This window comes from Procambarus clarkii, chromosome 75 (genome assembly GCF_040958095.1).
Source record: "Procambarus clarkii isolate CNS0578487 chromosome 75, FALCON_Pclarkii_2.0, whole genome shotgun sequence".
Classification (NCBI taxonomy): domain Eukaryota; kingdom Metazoa; phylum Arthropoda; class Malacostraca; order Decapoda; family Cambaridae; genus Procambarus; species Procambarus clarkii.
In genome coordinates, this window is record NC_091224.1 from 20,649,141 (window position 1) to 20,668,094 (window position 18,954).

Below are 18,954 nucleotides of genomic sequence, written 5' to 3' on the forward strand. Positions count from 1 at the left end.
GTTAATTGGACAGCCTCATTCATCCTATGACTGAACACAGCAGTATGTGCAACACTCCCCGATAGGAAGAAATCCCGCTGCAGGATTGTTCATCCTCAAGGTATCCTGTTATTTTTACCCAGACGCAGCTGGAACTTTTTGAGATATATACAAGAGTTGTTGCATTCTTGTTTTAACAAGAATTTGAGACTTAACTGTCTCAAGTGAAGGGAATTATTAGGAGAAAGCATTGTTGTTTATAAGATTCAGCTACTGAGAACAAACAGTTCCAAAAGTAGCACGGGCTATGGCGAGCCCGTAGTGGACTAATCTGGCACAGGAGCGGGGGCTGTAACTTGGAGAAAGCGCCGAGCCATTACAACTGTATAGCACTAGGAGGGGATCAGGAGAAAGATTCGAGATAGGACGGGGGGGGGGAGGAATAGTGCCCAACCACTTGGACGGTCGGGGATTGAACGCCGACCTGTATGAAGCGAGACCGTCTATTCTACTGTCCAGTCTCAAGTGAAGAGGCTGTTAAACAAGGGATTAACATCGTACAATCTTCAAGTTTGCGTTATCTTGCGGGCGCAAAATGATAAAAACCTTGTGAGGACATTACTTATATGACAAAAAGTGCTTTCTTTCCTAACTCAACGTAATTCATAGTGTACTCATAAATTTAAATAAATAAATAAATACATTTTTTTATTCAGGTAAGGTACATACATACAAGGTAAGATACAAAAGTTAATGGATTTATAAATAGAGCTAGTACATACAATGTTCCTAATATCTCTTAAATGGGCACAATCTCTACGATAGTGGTGCAGATGATGTCCCTTACTTGTGCTGCAAATTCTGCAATAACTTCGCTGCTCGGCTATATTGTTTCCATTCCGGATCTTCAAAGGAACGTATATCCAAGATGACTTCTTAATTGCAATCTTTTCCTTCCGGCCACCTAGCCTTTTCGTCCATAATAAAAATGAAGGTTGCCGGCTACGACTGCATTATCAACGTACAGATTCACTGTCGGCTTACTGTTGCATCCTCCTTTCGTGGGTTACTTTGTTATGATTGCTGATTGATGAAGATTAAGCCACCCAAGAGGTGGCACGGGCATGAATAGCCCGTAAGTGGTGGCCCTTTTGAGTCATTACCAGTATCAAAAGATGATAATGGAGGTCTGTGCAGGTGCAAATGCACCCTGCGTGACGAGAGATGTCTCCCGGACCAAGTGGTGACCAAATGGAGTACTCTGTTATGGTGGTGATGTTTGATGATATGCCCTTGATTTGTAAATGTGTTTCGGGATGAAGTATTCAATATGGTCTCCTTCAGCAGCCAGGACATATGTTCATTCATTCCAACTGATTTCATCATGAGAACAATCTACAGAAACTTCATTTCCTTCCCTGGCTAGATGACATTTTCACAGTTTTCCTGATTTCGGCTACTGTCTCTGTTTTCTGCCTGACTTTTTATGAAGCTTTGCAGTACCACTCTTGAGTTAATGTCGATCACTGCTCTCCCCTTGTGCTCCATTAGTTCAGTATGGCTTGCATCTGGTCCACGACGGCCTGTGTCTCTCATAATCTCCCTAACTGTATCTATTGTGTCTATCATTCCCATAATCCTATATGGGAATATAGCCGTAATGGCACCAACCCATATCACGACTATATATAGTCAGTGATGGCTTGGTGCTTTCTCTTGATAGTTCCCTTCCCATAATCCCCCTCCTAACTAATCTTTGATAATCTTATTCTTCACTCAGAAAAGTCGTTTGTTTTCTTCTAATGCTAAAGTTTTCTTTAAGGGAGATTTCTTCCGTTGATCTTCGGGGTAAAACCGCTATCGGTTTCAGATGTTGTGTACGAACTTCATGTTGTGTGTACGAACTTGATGTTGAGTGTACGAACTTGATGTTGTCTGTACGAACTTGATGTCTGTACGAACTTGATGTTGTGTGTACGAACTTGATGTTGTGTATACGAACTTGATGTGTGTACGAACTTGATGTATGTACGAACTTGTGTTCGTATTGTCTAATATCTGTACCACAGTGGTCTACGCATTTGGCTCACAACCAAGGGGCCCGAATTATATTCCCGGGCAGGACAGAAACGGTCGGGCACGTTTCCTTACACTTGATGCCTCTGTTCACCTAGCAGCAAAATAGGTACTCGGGAATCGAGCAATTCTTGTGGAGTGCATCGTTGGCTTTCCATATGGTAGAGGGAACTGAACTGTGCCATTTTGGCTTAGTCGTTAATTAGAACTTTGAAAGAAATATTTTAATAGATACCAAATCACTTTAGCTGTTAGGCAAAACGGTCCTTGCTTTCTAGGCCTAGTAGTACGGTTCTGGGTGTTAGGTACAGCAGATTATATATTATATAAACACACACACACACACACACATAGGGCATAGGTTTAAATTAAGGAAACAAACCTCAAAAAACAATATAAAGTTTTCTCCTGCAAACAGTAATAGACGACTGGAACGAGTGAGGTGGAGGCCAAAACCGTCAGTAGTTTTAAAGAGTTTTATGACAAAGAGTATTGGGAAGACGGGACTCCACGAGGGTAGCTCTTATCCTGTAACTACACTTAGGTAATTACACACACAGCTAGGTGAGCACACAGACATACCATGGAAGGAAACTATCAGGAGAAAGTGCCAAATTATTACCACTATAAAGCACTTGGTAGGGATCAGGATAAAAAGGATTTGGGATGGGACGGGGGGGGGGGAGGAATGGTGCCTAAGCACTTGGACAGTCGGGGATTGAACGCTGACCTGCATGAAGTGAGACCGGTCATTCTTCCGTCCAGTCCAAGTGGTAGGATCCACACACACACACACACACACACTAGGCCAATGCAGTAACAAAACTATTGATTGATTGATAAAGATTAAGCCACCCAAGAGGTGGCATGGGCATGAATAGCCCGTAAATGTTCTGTTTCATTTGAGACTGCAGGGTATATGCAGGCGTCCTTGTGACGTCACGTGTCAGCTGAGCTTTCATAACCTTCTCACTGTACACATATGACGTCATTAGTTGACATACGTTCAGAATAATGTCATTTAGCACCAATGAGATACACGAATGGATAAGTACAAAACAAAAAATGATAATTCTGTACAACTAAGAATAACATTCAGGAACCTATATAGAAGGATGAGGCTTCAAGAGTGTCGTACGTGACAGATGTGAGGCCCATTCTGGAGTATAATAAGTAATAATAATTCATTGTGTCGTGTCAGGGGACAGGCAGCCAGTGTGTGTGTGTAGGTCCGCTTCTGGCCCCGTCATTTTACCGAGCCTTAAGGAAGCGTTTTCATATTTTGTTCGGGCTCCCTCCAGCAGGATATGTTTTCATTTTATCGTATCATTTCTCAACTGCTCCCTTCAGCTATATATAATGGTACAAAGGGAGGATTTAACGAACAAATCCACAAGAGCCGTGACGAGGATTCGAACCTGCGTCCGGGAGCATCCCAGACACTACCTTAATCGACTGAGCTACGACAGGGTTAAAAAAAAAAAAAGAGTTGAAATCGAAGTTCTACTGAACTTACTGGATCCCGCAGTGAGATCCAGTAAGTTTCCTGGGGGATTTAACCATGTCGTGGCACAATCAACTAAGGCGCATCTGGGATCATCTCGGACGTAGGTTCGAATCCTCATCACGGCCCTTGCAGATTTGTTCATTTGATGTATCACGCTATTGTGATATCTGTGTGTTTAAGCTGAACAACTTTCCACGAAGAAAGTTGGCTTATCACAACACTGAATGAGAGATGACATATCCCATTGTTGGGGACCGGAAGCCTGCATTTAGACTTATAGAGACCGGGGCCAGATTCACGAAGCAGTTACGCAAGTACTTACGAACGTGTACAACTTTCCTCAATCCATAGACAACCCCATCCTAAAGGAAATAAGATAAAATGTTGTGTGTTATGTACGACGACGACGAAGTGGGCGACGTCTCTATGACGTCATGATGCGCATACAGATACAGGTTTTAGACCCTACTGCTCAGAGGAGGCTGAGTAATGTTATGATGGCGTGCGGTATCGTGATCGTACACAAACACAGCCCCCTCACCTGCTAACCCAGTTATCAGGGGAGCAGCACTGGGACAAGGTCGACCAGCCCTCTTCATTTCAGTATTTACCTTTCCTTCCTACCTCCCTCCCTCCCTCTCCCCCCCCCCCACACACACACGTCCTAGCGGGTTCTCCTCACCTCTCGCCAGCCTCAACATGAAGGAGAAGAGTAAGGCTGAAGAGCAAGATACCTACCTGGCTGGCATGGAAAGATTGGGTAACCTTTGTGGGTACTTTCTCTCTTCCCCATCCCTGCTACCCCCTCACACTTGCCATTCCTCACCCCTCACCACTCCTCACCCCTCACACTTTGAGATATATACAAGAGTTGTTACATTCTTGTACAGCCACTAGTACGCGTAGCGTTTCGGGCAGGTCCCTGGAATACGATCCCCGCCGGGAAGAATCGTTGTTAACTCCCTCCCCGTTGTTAACTTGCTCCCCTTCCCTTCCCCCACCTTTACACTAACCAACCTATTAAGTACTGGAACCGGTTAAGTACTCTAAACAATAACATTAATTATAACATGTAACTAAGCATCGGAGCGTGTATGTAACGCTCTTAAGTGGCCTCGACGAGGATAGGAAGCCGGCGGCTTGTCATATGTCCCAAATGTCGCAGTATTCATCTACAGACATTAATATATGTTGAAATACATATGAAGTTCCTCACACACGCATATACCCACGCAAATCGTGTCAGCAAGGCAGACAGCCCGTCTGCAGTCATAACTCGTATTATATTTCCCATTTAAAAAGTTAATCCTTCACCTGTACCTTTCCATCTTCTTCACATCACCCCATCTCCCCCCACACCTCAAAAAAGGGGTATTCAGTTCACGGAAATCTGGACCTTTTATCGTACCAGCTTGGTCCGGGGACCTCCGAGGGTCTAATATTTCATCACTGTTCGCATCTCCCTATAACACCTTTATCTTCCCCCTATTGTATCCCCAGCCTCCCTTTGTATCCTCAAACCGCCCCTAGTCACCTTCTACATGACCTAGGTCTCCATTACACATCCTATTTCCGCTATTACTTCACTTAAATTTCCATTTAAACTTTGTAACTTCCTCATTGTACTGCTCGCATCCTCATAACAATTATTCGTTCCTAATATGACCCCTTTTCCCTTATATTACCTATATTTTGTCCATATATATAAAATACCAACTCTGCCTGATTTCAATATTATCTATATATTATACATATATTCCAGTTTGGGTTTCACGACTATTATTTTTTTTCCCCTGGTCTGGAGGGAAAATTAGGAGTTAATTTTCGAAGAAAATAGTCGGCCATATTAAAGTACCTTTCTTAGCACTAGGTACTTATGAACCTCTCGGGTTTACCCAAATTTGTTTATGAATTATTTCACCAATACCCCTATTCCTTTGTTTAGTTTACGTGCCTAGTGCCTTTTGAACAGTTGTTTATCATGCATACTTAGGTATCGGATGTGTTTACCTCTTAGTTCTGTGTCTCACTGCATGTATTCTCTAAGTATTCCCGGATGTGTTCATATTCATTCTTTCTATATAAAAGCATATTTTTCCTTGTATGTGCTTCTCTCCTGCTTATCTGTTTTTTTCCATTGGACACACTTTCACTACTGGTATTTGTACCCCCCCCTCCCTCTCTCCCCACCCTCCCTCTCTCTCTCTCTCTCTGTCTGTCTCGTAGTCCGCCCTTGAAGGAGCTTCAGCAACTTTGAACCTACTTATATAGTCTTATAGTCTTCGTGGAGTCTTGTAGCATAGTAGTCGACGTCCTCAGTCTACAATTTAGAAACGCGGTTGAGCTCGCTTCCGTTCCCTAAAGCCTTTGTTCACCTAGCAGTTAAACAGATACCCAGGAGTTGGACGTGTGTTGCATCCTGGGAAGGTAAATAGTTAATCTAGTGGATCTCAAAGTTTAAATTAAGGCGTCCTGTCCCCGAGAACGGGAATTATATGCAATAGTTGAGATCTGGGCTGCTTAACTTTCCTAGAAAGCTTGCTTTCTATTCTGTCTCAGTTTGGTTGAAATCCTGTGAGTATGATCGCTGCTCCTATTCTTCCTTAGTATTGTATTCCTTGTCCTTGTCTCCTGGTAATCACTGAGAGGTGCTTAAAAAATGGACTGCTTGTCTCGTTTGCTATCCATGGGTCCTGGGTTAGGTTCGGGCAATTCAGTACGTCATTTTTATGGTGTCGTGACAACACGAGAGGACGGATTAGGCTACCACTACAGTCTGCTGGTACATTTCATGGCTTTACAGCGTCTGTGATGTAGTCGGAGGCCTAGTCGATGACCGGGCCGCGGAGAAGCAAAGCCCCGAAAACACCTCAAGGTAGTCAGTAGCCTCGTCGTTTGATCTCAGTTTCTGGTTCAAGTAATTTACACCACAATATTTTATCAGTAGTAAGTCATCAGTTTTTCATAGTACTAAGACTAATTCAACAGTATTTCCTAGTGGGTACTCGGCTGCCAAGCACTTCAGATCAAAGAAAATCTACCCGTTTAACGTGGATAACAAATCGTGTTTTTAATCAAATGCGCGTTCGCCCGCATGTATTATACGTTACTGGAAGGTGGTCCATGGGGCCTCCCTCAACCTTTCCTAGTAACACCCCCCGTACCCTCACCATAAACCCCACACATCAACCCTTCCCCCACACGTTAAACATCCTATCTCCACGTATTAAAACCATCTCTCCCTTATATTAAACACCCCTTCCCCATAAAGGGATATGAACCTTTTCCTTGACAAATTTCAACCAGGAATATCCCCCTCCTAGGCTATATTTGCTTCGTTTATATATTCCTCGATATATTTTCAGTTCGATATATTCCCTTCTTAATATATCCCCACATGATTATTATACTCATGTATATCAAATTAATATATCAACCTTAAAATATGTAAGAGTGGGAGAAGGATATACCCTTTTTTTAAGAGGGGATCAGGAATGTACACAGAGGGGGGGGGGGTGGGGGGGGGAGGAATTTAACTTTTAGGGGGGGGGGGAGGAATTTAACTTTGAGGGGGGGGGGGGAGGAATTTAACTTTGAGGGGGGGGAGGAATGTATTCATGGGAAAAGAGGGGGGGAATGATGAGCATCCTCTGCCTCCCATAAAGCCTTGCAATAACCATGGACACAAGTTTACTACAATGCAAGGACGCAGCCTTCAGAATTTTTAAACATTGAGGAAGTTGACTAATTCACGTCATCGATGGACACTTGCAATTGTCATTTTGCATCAACGTTGAGAAGTAAAAATTGCAATAACAGCGATTTTAAAAAATGATGGTAGTTTTATTCGCAGTGATTAGCACCAGTGAATAGCAATTTAGTTTTAGTGCATTTATCATGCACCGAAAACCCATCCCGTGTGGTGTAGTGGACCCCATACCCATCCCGTGTGGGGTAGTGGACCCCATACCCATCCCGTGTGGTGTAGTGGACCCCATACCCATCCCGTGTGGGGTAGTGGACCCCATACCCATCCCGTGTGGGGTAGTTGACCCCATACCCATCCCGTGTGGGGTAGTGGACCCCATACCCATCCCGTGTGGGGTAGTGGACCCCATACCCATCCCGTGTGGGGTAGTGGACCCCATACCCATTCCGTGTGGGGTAGTGGACCCCATACCCATCCAGTGTGGGGTAGTGGACCCCATACCCATCCCGTGTGGGGTAGTGGACCCCATACCCATCTCGTTGGTGGTAGTGGACCCCATACCCATCCCGTGTGGGGTAGTGGACCCCATACCCATCCCGTGTGGGGTAGTGGACCCCATACCCATCTCGTTGGTGGTAGTGGACCCCATACCCATCTCGTTGGTGGTAGTGGACCCCATACCCATCTCGTTGGTGGTAGTGGACCCCATACCCATCTCGTTGGTGGTAGTGGACCCCATACCCATCTCGTTGGTGGTAGTGGACCCCATAAACATCTCGTGGGCGGTAGTGGAAAAGGCAACATAAACACTAATGGGCTCAGGAACTGTATTCCAAAAAATATTTTGGTAAGCAAGTTACAGTCGTGATAAACTTGTCACGCAGCCTAAAGTATATATCAAGAATTGGCTCGAGAACGACTACATGAACAGTTTCTAAGCTAAGCAACTTAGGTTTACAATGAGCCAGTTTTGTAATTTGATTTGCTTATGTACACCGCTCCCCCACTTAGTGGGCGGTGGTGGAAAGGTTACAATCACCTGCATTTACTACCTACGTTAGCACACTGATTATAATTGGGCCAAATTTCTGGCAGATATTTAAACAAACATTTACACAGTACTTGAACGTGTATTATAGAGCCGTCTCTAAATTCATGTTATCTTTTTACACTACATCACATTAGTGACGGAGGGTGTGCGAATAATTTTGCTGACACTATATTTGGCCAGATCTACATAGGTGTGCAATGCAAACTCCCAGAGATACTTATAACCGAGTCTAAGCCAAAGAGTAGTACGTCTTCTGATTTTATTGGTCGATCCATAGATATGCGACTAGTCATGCGTGATGGCATGATGATAAATGGAACTGCATGCGTAGATTTCACTTTGCCTCTGATCCACAATTTTTTTTAAGTTCTTTGTGTATTGTTGCTCTGAGGCTTCTTTGAAGGCAGATTCTTTGGCTAAGGTGGTGGTTATGGACAGTAATTAGTGTCGGTTGTAGGCAGGAAATTCTCAAAGTTTCAAAACGTTATGAAAAACGTTAATGGAAAGAATCCTTTTCTAAGCTTGCCGAGTAAACAGGACGACTCAAACAGAAAACGGAACAGTACGTCACTTTTGTGAGTCGATTTCATTTCAAATTACGTCCAAATTTGGCCATAGCGCGCATATGAGCGAAAAGTTATTTTTAAGAGGACGGGTTGTTCAGTCAGCCCGTCCTCCTGAGGTTTCCCAACGTCAAGAAAACCGGTCAAATTATAGTGTCCTCTCCTAACCTATCAGAAGACAGAAAACAGGACAGTCCGTCACTTTCGCGAGCCGCTGCCATTGTCAAGTACGACAATTTTTGGCGTTGTGTAACGCATACGATCGAAATGCGACGTTCTTTGTAGGACGACAGGTTAGTGGTGGTGGAATCTTCCTCACAAAGCCAGTTTATTCTTGGAAACATGGACAGCGGTTCCCTCCGCATACCATCCAATCACACATTGAATCTACCAGGCGGACCTCTAATGTCCCCCAGTGCTCCCTCCCCCGACAAGCAATATTGATTAAATTTTGACGACCATAACGGTAATACTGGTAATAATTAATAACGGGACGTTGTAGAGGGGGCAAATAGCGCTGTAGAAGGGAGATGTAGAGGGGGGGATACAGACGAGGGAGATGGGAGGCATGGCCAGTATAGCATCTCCCAACCATCCCATCCCCTACCGGTCAACTTCACCAAAATTATACACCAAAAGGGAGGAGGAAGGGCGATGGATCTGGGGTGAAAAATAACCTCCCTTGGTGGGTGGGGGAGGGGGGAGGGTAGCGGGTCTTGTGATGCATTCGTCATATTACTCCCTGCCTGTCACCCTAACCACTTTCCCTGCCAAGGTCATGCGACCACCATGAGTGACGTAAAGGGAAACAAGACCTTGTGTCGAGGTACATAAACACAGCCGCGCTTGTGGTGATCACCCATAACCGTCTCGCGCGCTCCAAGCACAACCAAAAAATTCATACAATTTTATTAATAGAGAGAATTTCGCCTGTTAATTACCTACCTTTGCGTAATTAACCTAATATTCAGGTCGAATCTTAAGTGGTATTTAGTGTTTAGCTATGGCGGCATCATCAACAACATCTCTGATGGCGGTGTTTATCTGGGCGTGTGTGGTGGGGCAAGCTGCCAGCTTCCTCGACGGTGAGTACCGATACTATCGTTCAAGATCTTTACATTTCTACTGACTACACAATTTGTTCAGCTTTTGGATCTAACTAAACATTAAGAGTAACCGCTAACCATGTGAATTATCTTTTGTTAGGCCTATGAATTTGATTACAAATTTAGGCTGCCTTTCCACCCGTGTAATGTTTGCTAGGCTAAGGTTTGTTTGCTAAGCATTTGTACATCTTTTACTCCATGCACAGAATTATGGCGTACAGTTGTCTTAAGGCTTCGATTGTCTAGGATCCCATAATTTTTCCTCTGGCGGGACAAATGGTTGGGCAAGTTTCCTTTCATCTGATATACCTATTCACGTAGTCTCGGTGGTGTTTACGCCGAGATCTCTCTCTGCTCATGCTTCCTGTCGCCAGACACGGGATTTATACAAATGGGCGCTTAAGCCAAATATTAACGCAATCAGCTGCGGTAACATGTGAAAATAACGGAACAAGTTTGTTTAAATACTAGAGTAGACAACCGACCAAAAGAATGTTAAAGTGGAAATTTAGAAAAAGTTAGTTTTTGCATTTTTAAGTGTGAGAAGTTGCTGCACTTTCCGATCTTCAGTACATTTTCTTGTGTAATGGTCAAATTTGAAGCATTCGTACCATCAAGTTAAAAGTGCTACCGATATTTGATGTATCAGGGACACAGCCAACGCAAGCCAGACTAGAGTGTTACCGATAGAGTTGCTCGAGCGGGAGACAGTTTGAGGGTTCGTAGTCTTAGGAAGAATTTTCTTAACATTACTCAAGGTTGGCTTAAAAGTCACTGATGGGCTCTACTGTCTCGTGTAGATTTGTCTACCATCCGAGAACCGAGGGTTAAATAAACTTTTCATCCTGGAAGTACTGTAGAGCATGACCAGGCACTAATTAAAGCTAAATTACCGGATTAAGTCATTTGAGCTAGTCCTTATCCAGGTGCCACATCGTAGCGTATTTTTTCCCCACGTATATTAGCGTACATTTACAGCACCCAATGTATTTTGTAAAGTTTGTTTCCGCTTTGTTATGAAGGAATACCAATCAATATTACGCAAGTACTTTTCGTAGAAAGGTACTTCCGTAATACCTTTCGCAGTACACCTTTCCGTAAGATGGAACGAATTCTTAGCACGCAAGAATAATACAGAAATAAAAAACAATTAACCTAGGAATTACGATCAATAAAGATATGCACTGAAAAACTCAAGATTGGGTGCGCCAATATATTTAAAAGGTCAATGTACGCAGCCACTTGTTATAAAAAGCCTTCCATGGTTGATCAGCTAAGTAAATTTAAGAGTACTTACAACCAGGTGGCGGTACAGACGAACTAGTCTTTGAACGTCTTTCAGGCATTTAAAGAAAACCAATGAGCGACTTTAAACTTACACCATGGGATATAAATAGCCATAAAAATTTGCCTTTTATTAAAAGTTCATTAGTAAAAATTAAAACCGACTAACATACCACACAATTGAGTAGATCAAAATGTCATGTCTAAAGAAAAAAATAAATCAGTAACATTACTCTTATTTACATACTAATACAGTTCTTTCTCCACATGCAGGAACTAACATGTCCTTGCAAGTGCTGTCAGTCTAGTTTTAGAAGGCAGGACTAAAAGACTTTCATAAACTTTTAGGCAAAAACTGTACACTAGGCTTTTTATTTACATGCAGAATTTGACAAGTCCAATTGAACTTCCACCAACTGTGCTTGACGCCTATTGCGGCCTGTCTGGTACGTAAGGCAAGACCCCGCATCTGTGGGCAAATCATTGTATTAAGACATTTTACCCAAATCCGAAATTGTCAATCTTAAACCGTTTAAGAAACTTAAATGTGGTTTCCCTTCACCAAGGAACATTGTAGCATTAAATACCCTAGTTTAAGAGGGTTACGCAACTCTTGATACGGAGAACGTCAGAGTTTAATCTACCTGCATATTCACAACTTTGCAATGTACATCAAATGCTACTCGTTTGAAGGCACATACCTATAATAGACGCATACGTTGCCTTCCGCCGCATCTTTCGCCAGCCTGACTAGTGGACGGTACTGTCCAGGGACGATGTAGTCGAGGGCTACGAACATTAGAGGCATTCCAGGAATGTACCGACTCATTAGCTCTCCTGCCTCACATGCCGCTCGCTCTATGCATTCTTGCTCTTTGTGATACCCTGAACAGCAGTTAAAGACTAGTTAAATTATGCATTAAACAAAACTTCAAATATCTAATGTCTACGTAGGCCTAAGCCATTGCATGTCATTTTGAGAGCGTCAAGCTAGTCATTCGAGTGAATGATGAAGATTAAACCACCTAAGAGGTGACACGGGCATTAATAGCCCGTAAATCATTTTATTTTCTACTATATACACTAATACTCACCCATGTAAGCCAATAGACAAAATTTCAGAGAATCCCTGACCAATGCGAGAGGCTTGATGTCTCGCGACATGTCCCTCTTGAAACGGGCTGTAGTGTAGTGCATAAACAACCTCAACAGTTCTTGAGCCAGGACTACCCCAAGCCTCACCCTGGGACTCGCGAAGGATCCAGGAACAAGGACATCCCCAGCGCGATTAGGATTGTAGCGCTGCGTGGTGAGAACTGGCGCAGGTGTTGTGCATATTATTGGGACTGGAGGTGGGACCAGCGTAGACGAGGCTACAGCCTGCTCTGGCGACGACACTTTGTCATCGACAGGAGGAGACACTGTTGTTGATCTGTCTGGCGGGTTCCATAGAGGCCAGACACCATTCTGAAAAAAAAAAAAAAAATTATGTAGTTAAAAACTAAAGTATTTGGGGGGGGGGGGGAAGAGATTTAGAGGAAAACCCGGTATCCTGCACACAAGATTTATGTAATATATATAAATTAAACTAGGCAAAAACTTAAACCTTGTAGCTTTAAGACAACCGGTTCACGCAAGGATATCACCCCCCTCCCAAATCTAGAGTAAATGTAAGTAAAGTTCGTATATCTACATTCCGCCCGCCTGCCTCCACTTTAACGTTAATGTGCACAAATTTGTGAACTTAACATGTCTATTACAATGATGTTTTACTACACTTTCATGCCAACTTTGTTTTCATAATACATAGTTTTCTTAATTAGAGAAGGCCGAACAGTGCAGTCTTTCCAGCCATTATCAAATTAGAATTTAATAATTAACCAAATATTTGGAGCAAATTAAACTAAACTAAACTATTTGAGGATCTTACATAGGGTTAATCAGACCATTCTGGTCTGTCTACAATAAGCTACAATTCCGTTAAAACCACAAGTATGCAATAACTCGCAACTTAAAATGTTGTTTCCCATAATATTGCACTCCCACTCCAACCTTTAAGAAGAAAAAATATAAGTTGCAGGATACTTACCACGGGTAAAGTACACGCCATTAGCAGCAAGATCCCGATAACAGAGTTCTTACGCGTTATGGAAGAACAGTATTTAACAGGAGACATTTTAATATCCGAACTATTTCTTTTAACCAAAACTGCAAAATACACCCAAAACAATAACACTGGGCTATCTAATGCAGCACTACGAATCCTTTGAATAAAAATCAACCCAGAATTCACCACAAGCTAAAATAAATATCCGTTCACTGCACGTCTATGACCACCACTGACCCGTTCCTCCCGCCTAACCTCGTCTTCACCTTTCCTCGGGTCAGAAGCTCGTTTGCGCCTCGTCAGGGCTTCCAGGTCGTGCTCGTTAACTGCTGGTGGTGGTAGTGTTGTTGAGAAGCTCATAATCTCCGAGTGCTTACTGAGGTTGTGATATTAGCTCACTCTCCAAGCAGCAGGAGCTATTTAGTCCTGTATATAATTCAAACTTAAGTAAACTCTTAGTGTATATTGGTCTAGAAACATACGTGGGTGCATGTGTTATTATCATGCTTGTTTGCTTGTTACAAATACATTTAATTCAATAATTAGCGAGTGTCCACACGACCCCTTCTATACTACGAGTCTTATCACCTTATGCTGTGATTCCTGACTGAATAGTTATGTATAGACATATACAATTAAATTTTGCATATTAGAATTTACATTCGTGGTACATAGTGATTTTTATTTTTATACGGTAGACAATACATAAAGATTCGGGGAAAAAGTGTATTGTATCTGATTTAGAGATAAAAAATACGACGCCAAGAAAGAAATTAGCGAAGGGATATATACACTGAGTATATATATACACCGAGAGTTTACTTCAGTCCAGGAATATTTTTGCTCGATGTCAGTAAGCTGTTGCCTTGATAAGATTCCATAGGCTGAGAGGCGTTAAGGCCAACACCAAACCAAGGTAATTAGGAAGTTATGTTATTAAAAACTTGTATGTTTACCATGTTATAGTTGAAGGATGTTGTACGTTATGCTGTTTTACGTATATTATATATAATATATATATATATAATATATAATATACATCCTGTCCACCAGTATATTTTTGTTTAAAAACCGCATTGGTTTCGTGTCATAAATGCATGTCCGCGCAGATAGATTTGTCATGGATATAGACTTGAATTTGGCTAATAGTTTATACTATACCATACCATAGAATGACATACCGAACCATACAACACCATGCTATACCATAAGAGCCCCATAACATTCAGTGGAGATGAGAGATAGCCTAGCGCCCCCCACCCCTGGCCAAGGCCATGCCTATTCTGGTACTGGGGCGGAAACACCTGTTGCCTAGATAGATGGAACACGGCCACTGCCACGGTCAGTGTCAGTGTCGCTGTCAAGGGGAAGCTTCACAAGGTCATTGCCAAGAGTTGGTGAGCCCGCGAGGAACAGCGGATACTATGGAGGTTTCCTACATGCTGTTGGGCTTCCTGCATGGTGGTCTGTTAGGCTTCCTGCATGGTGGTCTGTTGGGCTTCCTGCATTATTGGCTGTTGGGCTTCCTGCATGGTGCTCTGTTGACATGGCAGCGACGAATCATAGTAAATGGGGTAACTCTATTTATAACAATTAGAGTTACCCATTTACTCTAGGCTAATATCGAGTCCCCACTCCCCCCAAGGCCGAATTACTATTTCTCTCCCCAGAATGCAATTTCACTACAGTTGATTAACTGCTGGGTATTAATTGTTCTGCTAGCTGAGCCGAGGTATTAGGTGATAGGAAACGCGCCCAACTATTTTTCTGTCTCACCCGGGATTCGAACCTCAGGATTCCTGATTGTGAGTCGAGAGCAACCCTCTACTGCAGCACGTTGTACATGATATCGCAATCCTTTCTTATCAACAAAGGCCAAATGCTTGTTAATCTAGCCGTTAAACTCTCTGTTTATGAAGGAAAGTTAAACGGTTTACACACGATTCACAACTGATGACGTTCGAACATTTCCGAAACAGTGTTTCACTGATTACCTCTGTTCGAATCGCAACGCTGTAAATGCTTCACCGACGTACTTCAAATTCAAATAATTACCAACAGAAATAAAACCTAACCTAACTATGCATAGAACCTGAATATATATATCAATATTGCTTTATAAATGAGAAGAAACCTATTTTTAATACACAATACGTTAAAATTTATGAATGCGCCTTGGGGGGTCACCCGCCCCTTTAAAGAGCCTAGCCTGAGGACAGGTTCCGATACAGCCCGTTCTCGCAAGCGTTTCCAGCGTCAGGATACTATCGTAAATAAGTGCCTTATCCTAATCTACCAGAGGGCCCCGAACAGAAAATTGGACATTATGTAAATTTCGCGCGATATTGGGCAAATCTTGGTGATTTCCAAAGAAAAATAGTCTCTTGTCAGCCCAATTATTTTATGTTATGGGTAACTTATGTAATTAAAATTAATTAAAATATTAAGATTGAGGGATTGAATTAGTCTTGGTTTAGGCTGTGTGGTTTGGCGAGGCAAATCATAATTATTGTGAAGTAAAGCAAAAGGCAAAATAATATGACGGTAGAACGAAGCAATGAAATGATATATATTTCTATTAGAAGACGTAAATCAGCCATACACAATAATCAGTCCGTCTCATGAAGACTTAAGTAGTATAAGTCTCTCAATATAAGCTAAATGGTTGTCATCTTCAAATTAAACTTCTATAATGGAATGGGAGGTGTTACGACCTTTCTCCTACCCCGGAACACATATATAAAAATGAAGTGACTCGACATAACACCGAAACAATGTAGAAATCCCGTACATATTATAATGAACAGAAAACGAGCATCAAGCAGGCGGTTTGGCCGGCGCACTAAGTGGGTTAAGGTCGAACAACGATGACACATTAGCAGACAGATGCATAATTCATTAAAATTCCACCATCCTCGTTACCCTAACACAAAAAGTAAGGGTCATTTGTAAAGCAATTTTAATTCCACGCTGTGTTAGCTGTTCGCGGTAGAATACGCAGCCTCTCTCATCTTTTGCTACGTAAACATGTACACCTTTCCACCTTGAATCCAAGAGTAACGCCAGCCTTGGATATTGTGCCAATTAACTGCCATCTATCTTGGAAAAGATGTAGTGGTTTCGTAAGTGTACGCAAATGCTTGTTGAATCCTGGCCCTCGAGTTCGTTATTGCAGTGTACCAGGTGTGTGAGGGATGGTCAGGCACGTGTTGAGAGAAGGCCAGGTGTGAGAGAATCTTATCTTGAGGTTATCTTGAGATGATTTCGGGGCTTTTTTTTTAGTGTCCCCGCGGCCCGGTCCTCGACCAGGCCTCCACCCCCAGGAAGCAGCCCGTGACAGCTGACTAACTCCCAGGTACCTATTTACTGCTAGGTAACAGGGGCATTTAAGGTGAAAGAAACTTTGCCCATTTGTTTCTGCCTCGTGCGGGAATCGAACCCGCGCCACAGAATTACGAGTCCTGCGCGCTATCCACCAGGCTACGAGGCCCCCTACCCCCTACGAGAAGGCCAGGTGTGAGGGAAGGTGTAGTTTGAGAGAAGGCCAGGTGTGAGGGAAGGCCAGGTGTGAGGGAAGGCCAGGTGTGAGGGAAGGCCAGGTGTGAGGGAAGGCCAGGTGTGAGGGAAGGCGTAGGGAGGGAGTCTAGCTTATGAAACACTATTGAGGGAAGGCTCCATTTGACGGGCTGGTCTCTGGTGATTGTCTCACTCACACGGATGGCGCGGCTCGGCGGGAGACAAACAGATGAACAACGACAAACTAGATGACAACAAACTAGCGTCGATGAATGTTCCACTAAACTGTTATTATCGCCCGGATTATACGAGGCTGCTGCTTCCAAATTAGTTATTATATAATAATACATATTATTTGACGTTAGTGTTATTATTTTGACTAGTTTTCGCCCCGGGAAGTTATGTAGTATAGAAATCTACTTCAGCTACCCTCCCCTCACAACGACCCGTCACAATGACCTGTAAAACATGAGGCTACAATTTCTCCTCACAATGTCTCGAACACATTAGCAGGAAGGGCTAAAGGAGCTGAAACTCAAGTCCCTGGAAGACAGAAGAAAGAATAAGGGGAGACATGATAACCACCTACAAAATTCTCAGGGAAATTGACAGGGTGGACAAAGACAAACTCTTCAGCATGGGTGGTACGCGAACAAGGGGACACAGGTGGAAGCTGAGTACCCAAATGAGCCACAGAGACGTTAGAAAGAACTTTTTTCAGTGTCAGAGTAGTTAGTAAATGGAATGCATTAGGCAGTGATGTGGTGGAGTTGTTGTTGTTGTTAAAGATTCGCTACCTGGGACAAAGTTCCAAGTAGCACGGGCTATGGTGAGCCCATAGTGGAGTTATGTGGTGGAGGCTGACTCCATACACAGTTTCAAATGTAGATATGATAGAGCCCAATAGGCTCAGGAATCTGTACACCAGTTGACTGACAGTTGAGAGGCGGGACCAAAGAGCCAAAGCTCAACCCCCCGCAAACACAAATAGGGGAATACATTAAACTGCAATTTCCCCTCACAACGACCTGAAGGAACACTGAAATTTACTCCATAAATAGTTTCTAAGATACGAAGCAAGATGGATAGAACCCATTGCAGTAGGTGATCGACAATCTGCAGGTGAGACCAAGAGCTAAAGCTCGTTCTGCATTCACGAATGGCTGAAAGTATTAACAATATTTGTTATATGAAATACACAACGTAGTTATGGCGCTTTTACAGTAATCCACTGCCGTTATAGTGAGAACAGTGACTTAATCCATCATAGGGAGTTACAGTGACTTCCACTATAGTGGATATAGAGGCTACCGTTATAGTAACAATAGGAGCTTCCGTTTGCCGTTTATTGCAAGGGTCTGTAAAAGAAAGGCGTAGGTGTTTATGGCTTCCTGTTGGGTGATGTCAGCTGTGTCGCCGTCTGAGCCAGGTGTCTGATAAACACGTGAGGACACACACACACACACACACACACACACATACACACACACACACACACACACACACACACAGCACTGATCTTGCAGTGGTGTGTGTGACCATAAGAATAGCTGCAGATAGCCAAATTGTTGTAATTATACGAGACCATGCATATGTCTAACTTACGCATGAAACACTCAAGTAATCAATTCCATCTCTGTTACACAGTAATTTGTTCCATAAACAATCCTATTTCCAAACATTTTATTCATTGTTCCGTTATATTTAAAATCTTAATTATTGTTACAGACTTTCGTCCATTTATATATTTGAATCATGTCACTCCTTGGTCTCTGGGTAACTATAGCAAGTTAGTTGTTGGCATTGCGGTATTTTGTCTTTAAAATAAACAGTCTTAGCTGGTGTAAACTCAGCTATAAGTATCCTTGGGAGTTTGTACCACATGCTGATGTGGAGCTGACTAAAGGTAAACTATGTTAGTAAAACACTACAGTTTGAGTTGCTTTACTGGAGGTGATGTAATTAACAGGCTATAATCGAATTAGTTACATTAGCTAAATTAGCTTAATCTGTAAATAGTGTTGATGTCTTATTTAAAATTCTTTAACTAGGTCAT

At 42.8% G+C, this 18,954-nt stretch overlaps 2 protein-coding genes and 1 long non-coding RNA gene across 3 annotated transcripts in view; 2 read left to right on the forward strand and 1 right to left on the reverse strand.

The window, feature by feature from the left end:
- The window catches only part of LOC138356890 (uncharacterized), a 160,057-nt gene that overhangs the window by 42,919 nt on the left and 98,184 nt on the right, over positions 1-18,954 (forward strand). The window lies entirely within an intron of this gene.
- LOC138356886 (trypsin-1-like) overlaps positions 9,761-18,954 on the forward strand; it is a 33,216-nt gene continuing 24,022 nt past the window's right edge. The window contains exon 1 of the mRNA XM_069313256.1: positions 9,761-9,970. Coding sequence (XP_069169357.1) covers positions 9,889-9,970 — 82 coding nt within the window. The 5' untranslated portion in view covers positions 9,761-9,888. The remainder of the gene's footprint in view (positions 9,971-18,954) is intronic.
- On the reverse strand, positions 11,394-13,625 carry LOC138356885 (uncharacterized). The gene is made up of 4 exons (XM_069313255.1): positions 13,365-13,625; positions 12,370-12,742; positions 11,977-12,160; positions 11,394-11,744 (listed from the first exon to the last, which is right to left on the reverse strand). Exons 1-4 carry the CDS (start codon positions 13,449-13,451, stop codon positions 11,705-11,707), a joined length of 684 nt encoding a protein of 227 aa, XP_069169356.1. The 5' UTR covers positions 13,452-13,625; the 3' UTR covers positions 11,394-11,704.

Bases quoted from the DNA above. Each gene is read 5' to 3' on its own strand.
- LOC138356885 (XM_069313255.1), bottom strand. From the start codon at position 13,451: ATGTCTCCTGTTAAATACTGTTCTTCCATAACGCGTAAGAACTCTGTT. The intron at 12,743-13,364 runs GTAAGTATCCTG...TTTTTTTTTCAG, and splicing joins TGGCGTGTACTTTACCCGTG to AATGGTGTCTGGCCTCTATG. The intron at 12,161-12,369 runs GTGAGTATTAGT...ACTGCTGTTCAG, and splicing joins TTGTCTATTGGCTTACATGG to GGTATCACAAAGAGCAAGAA.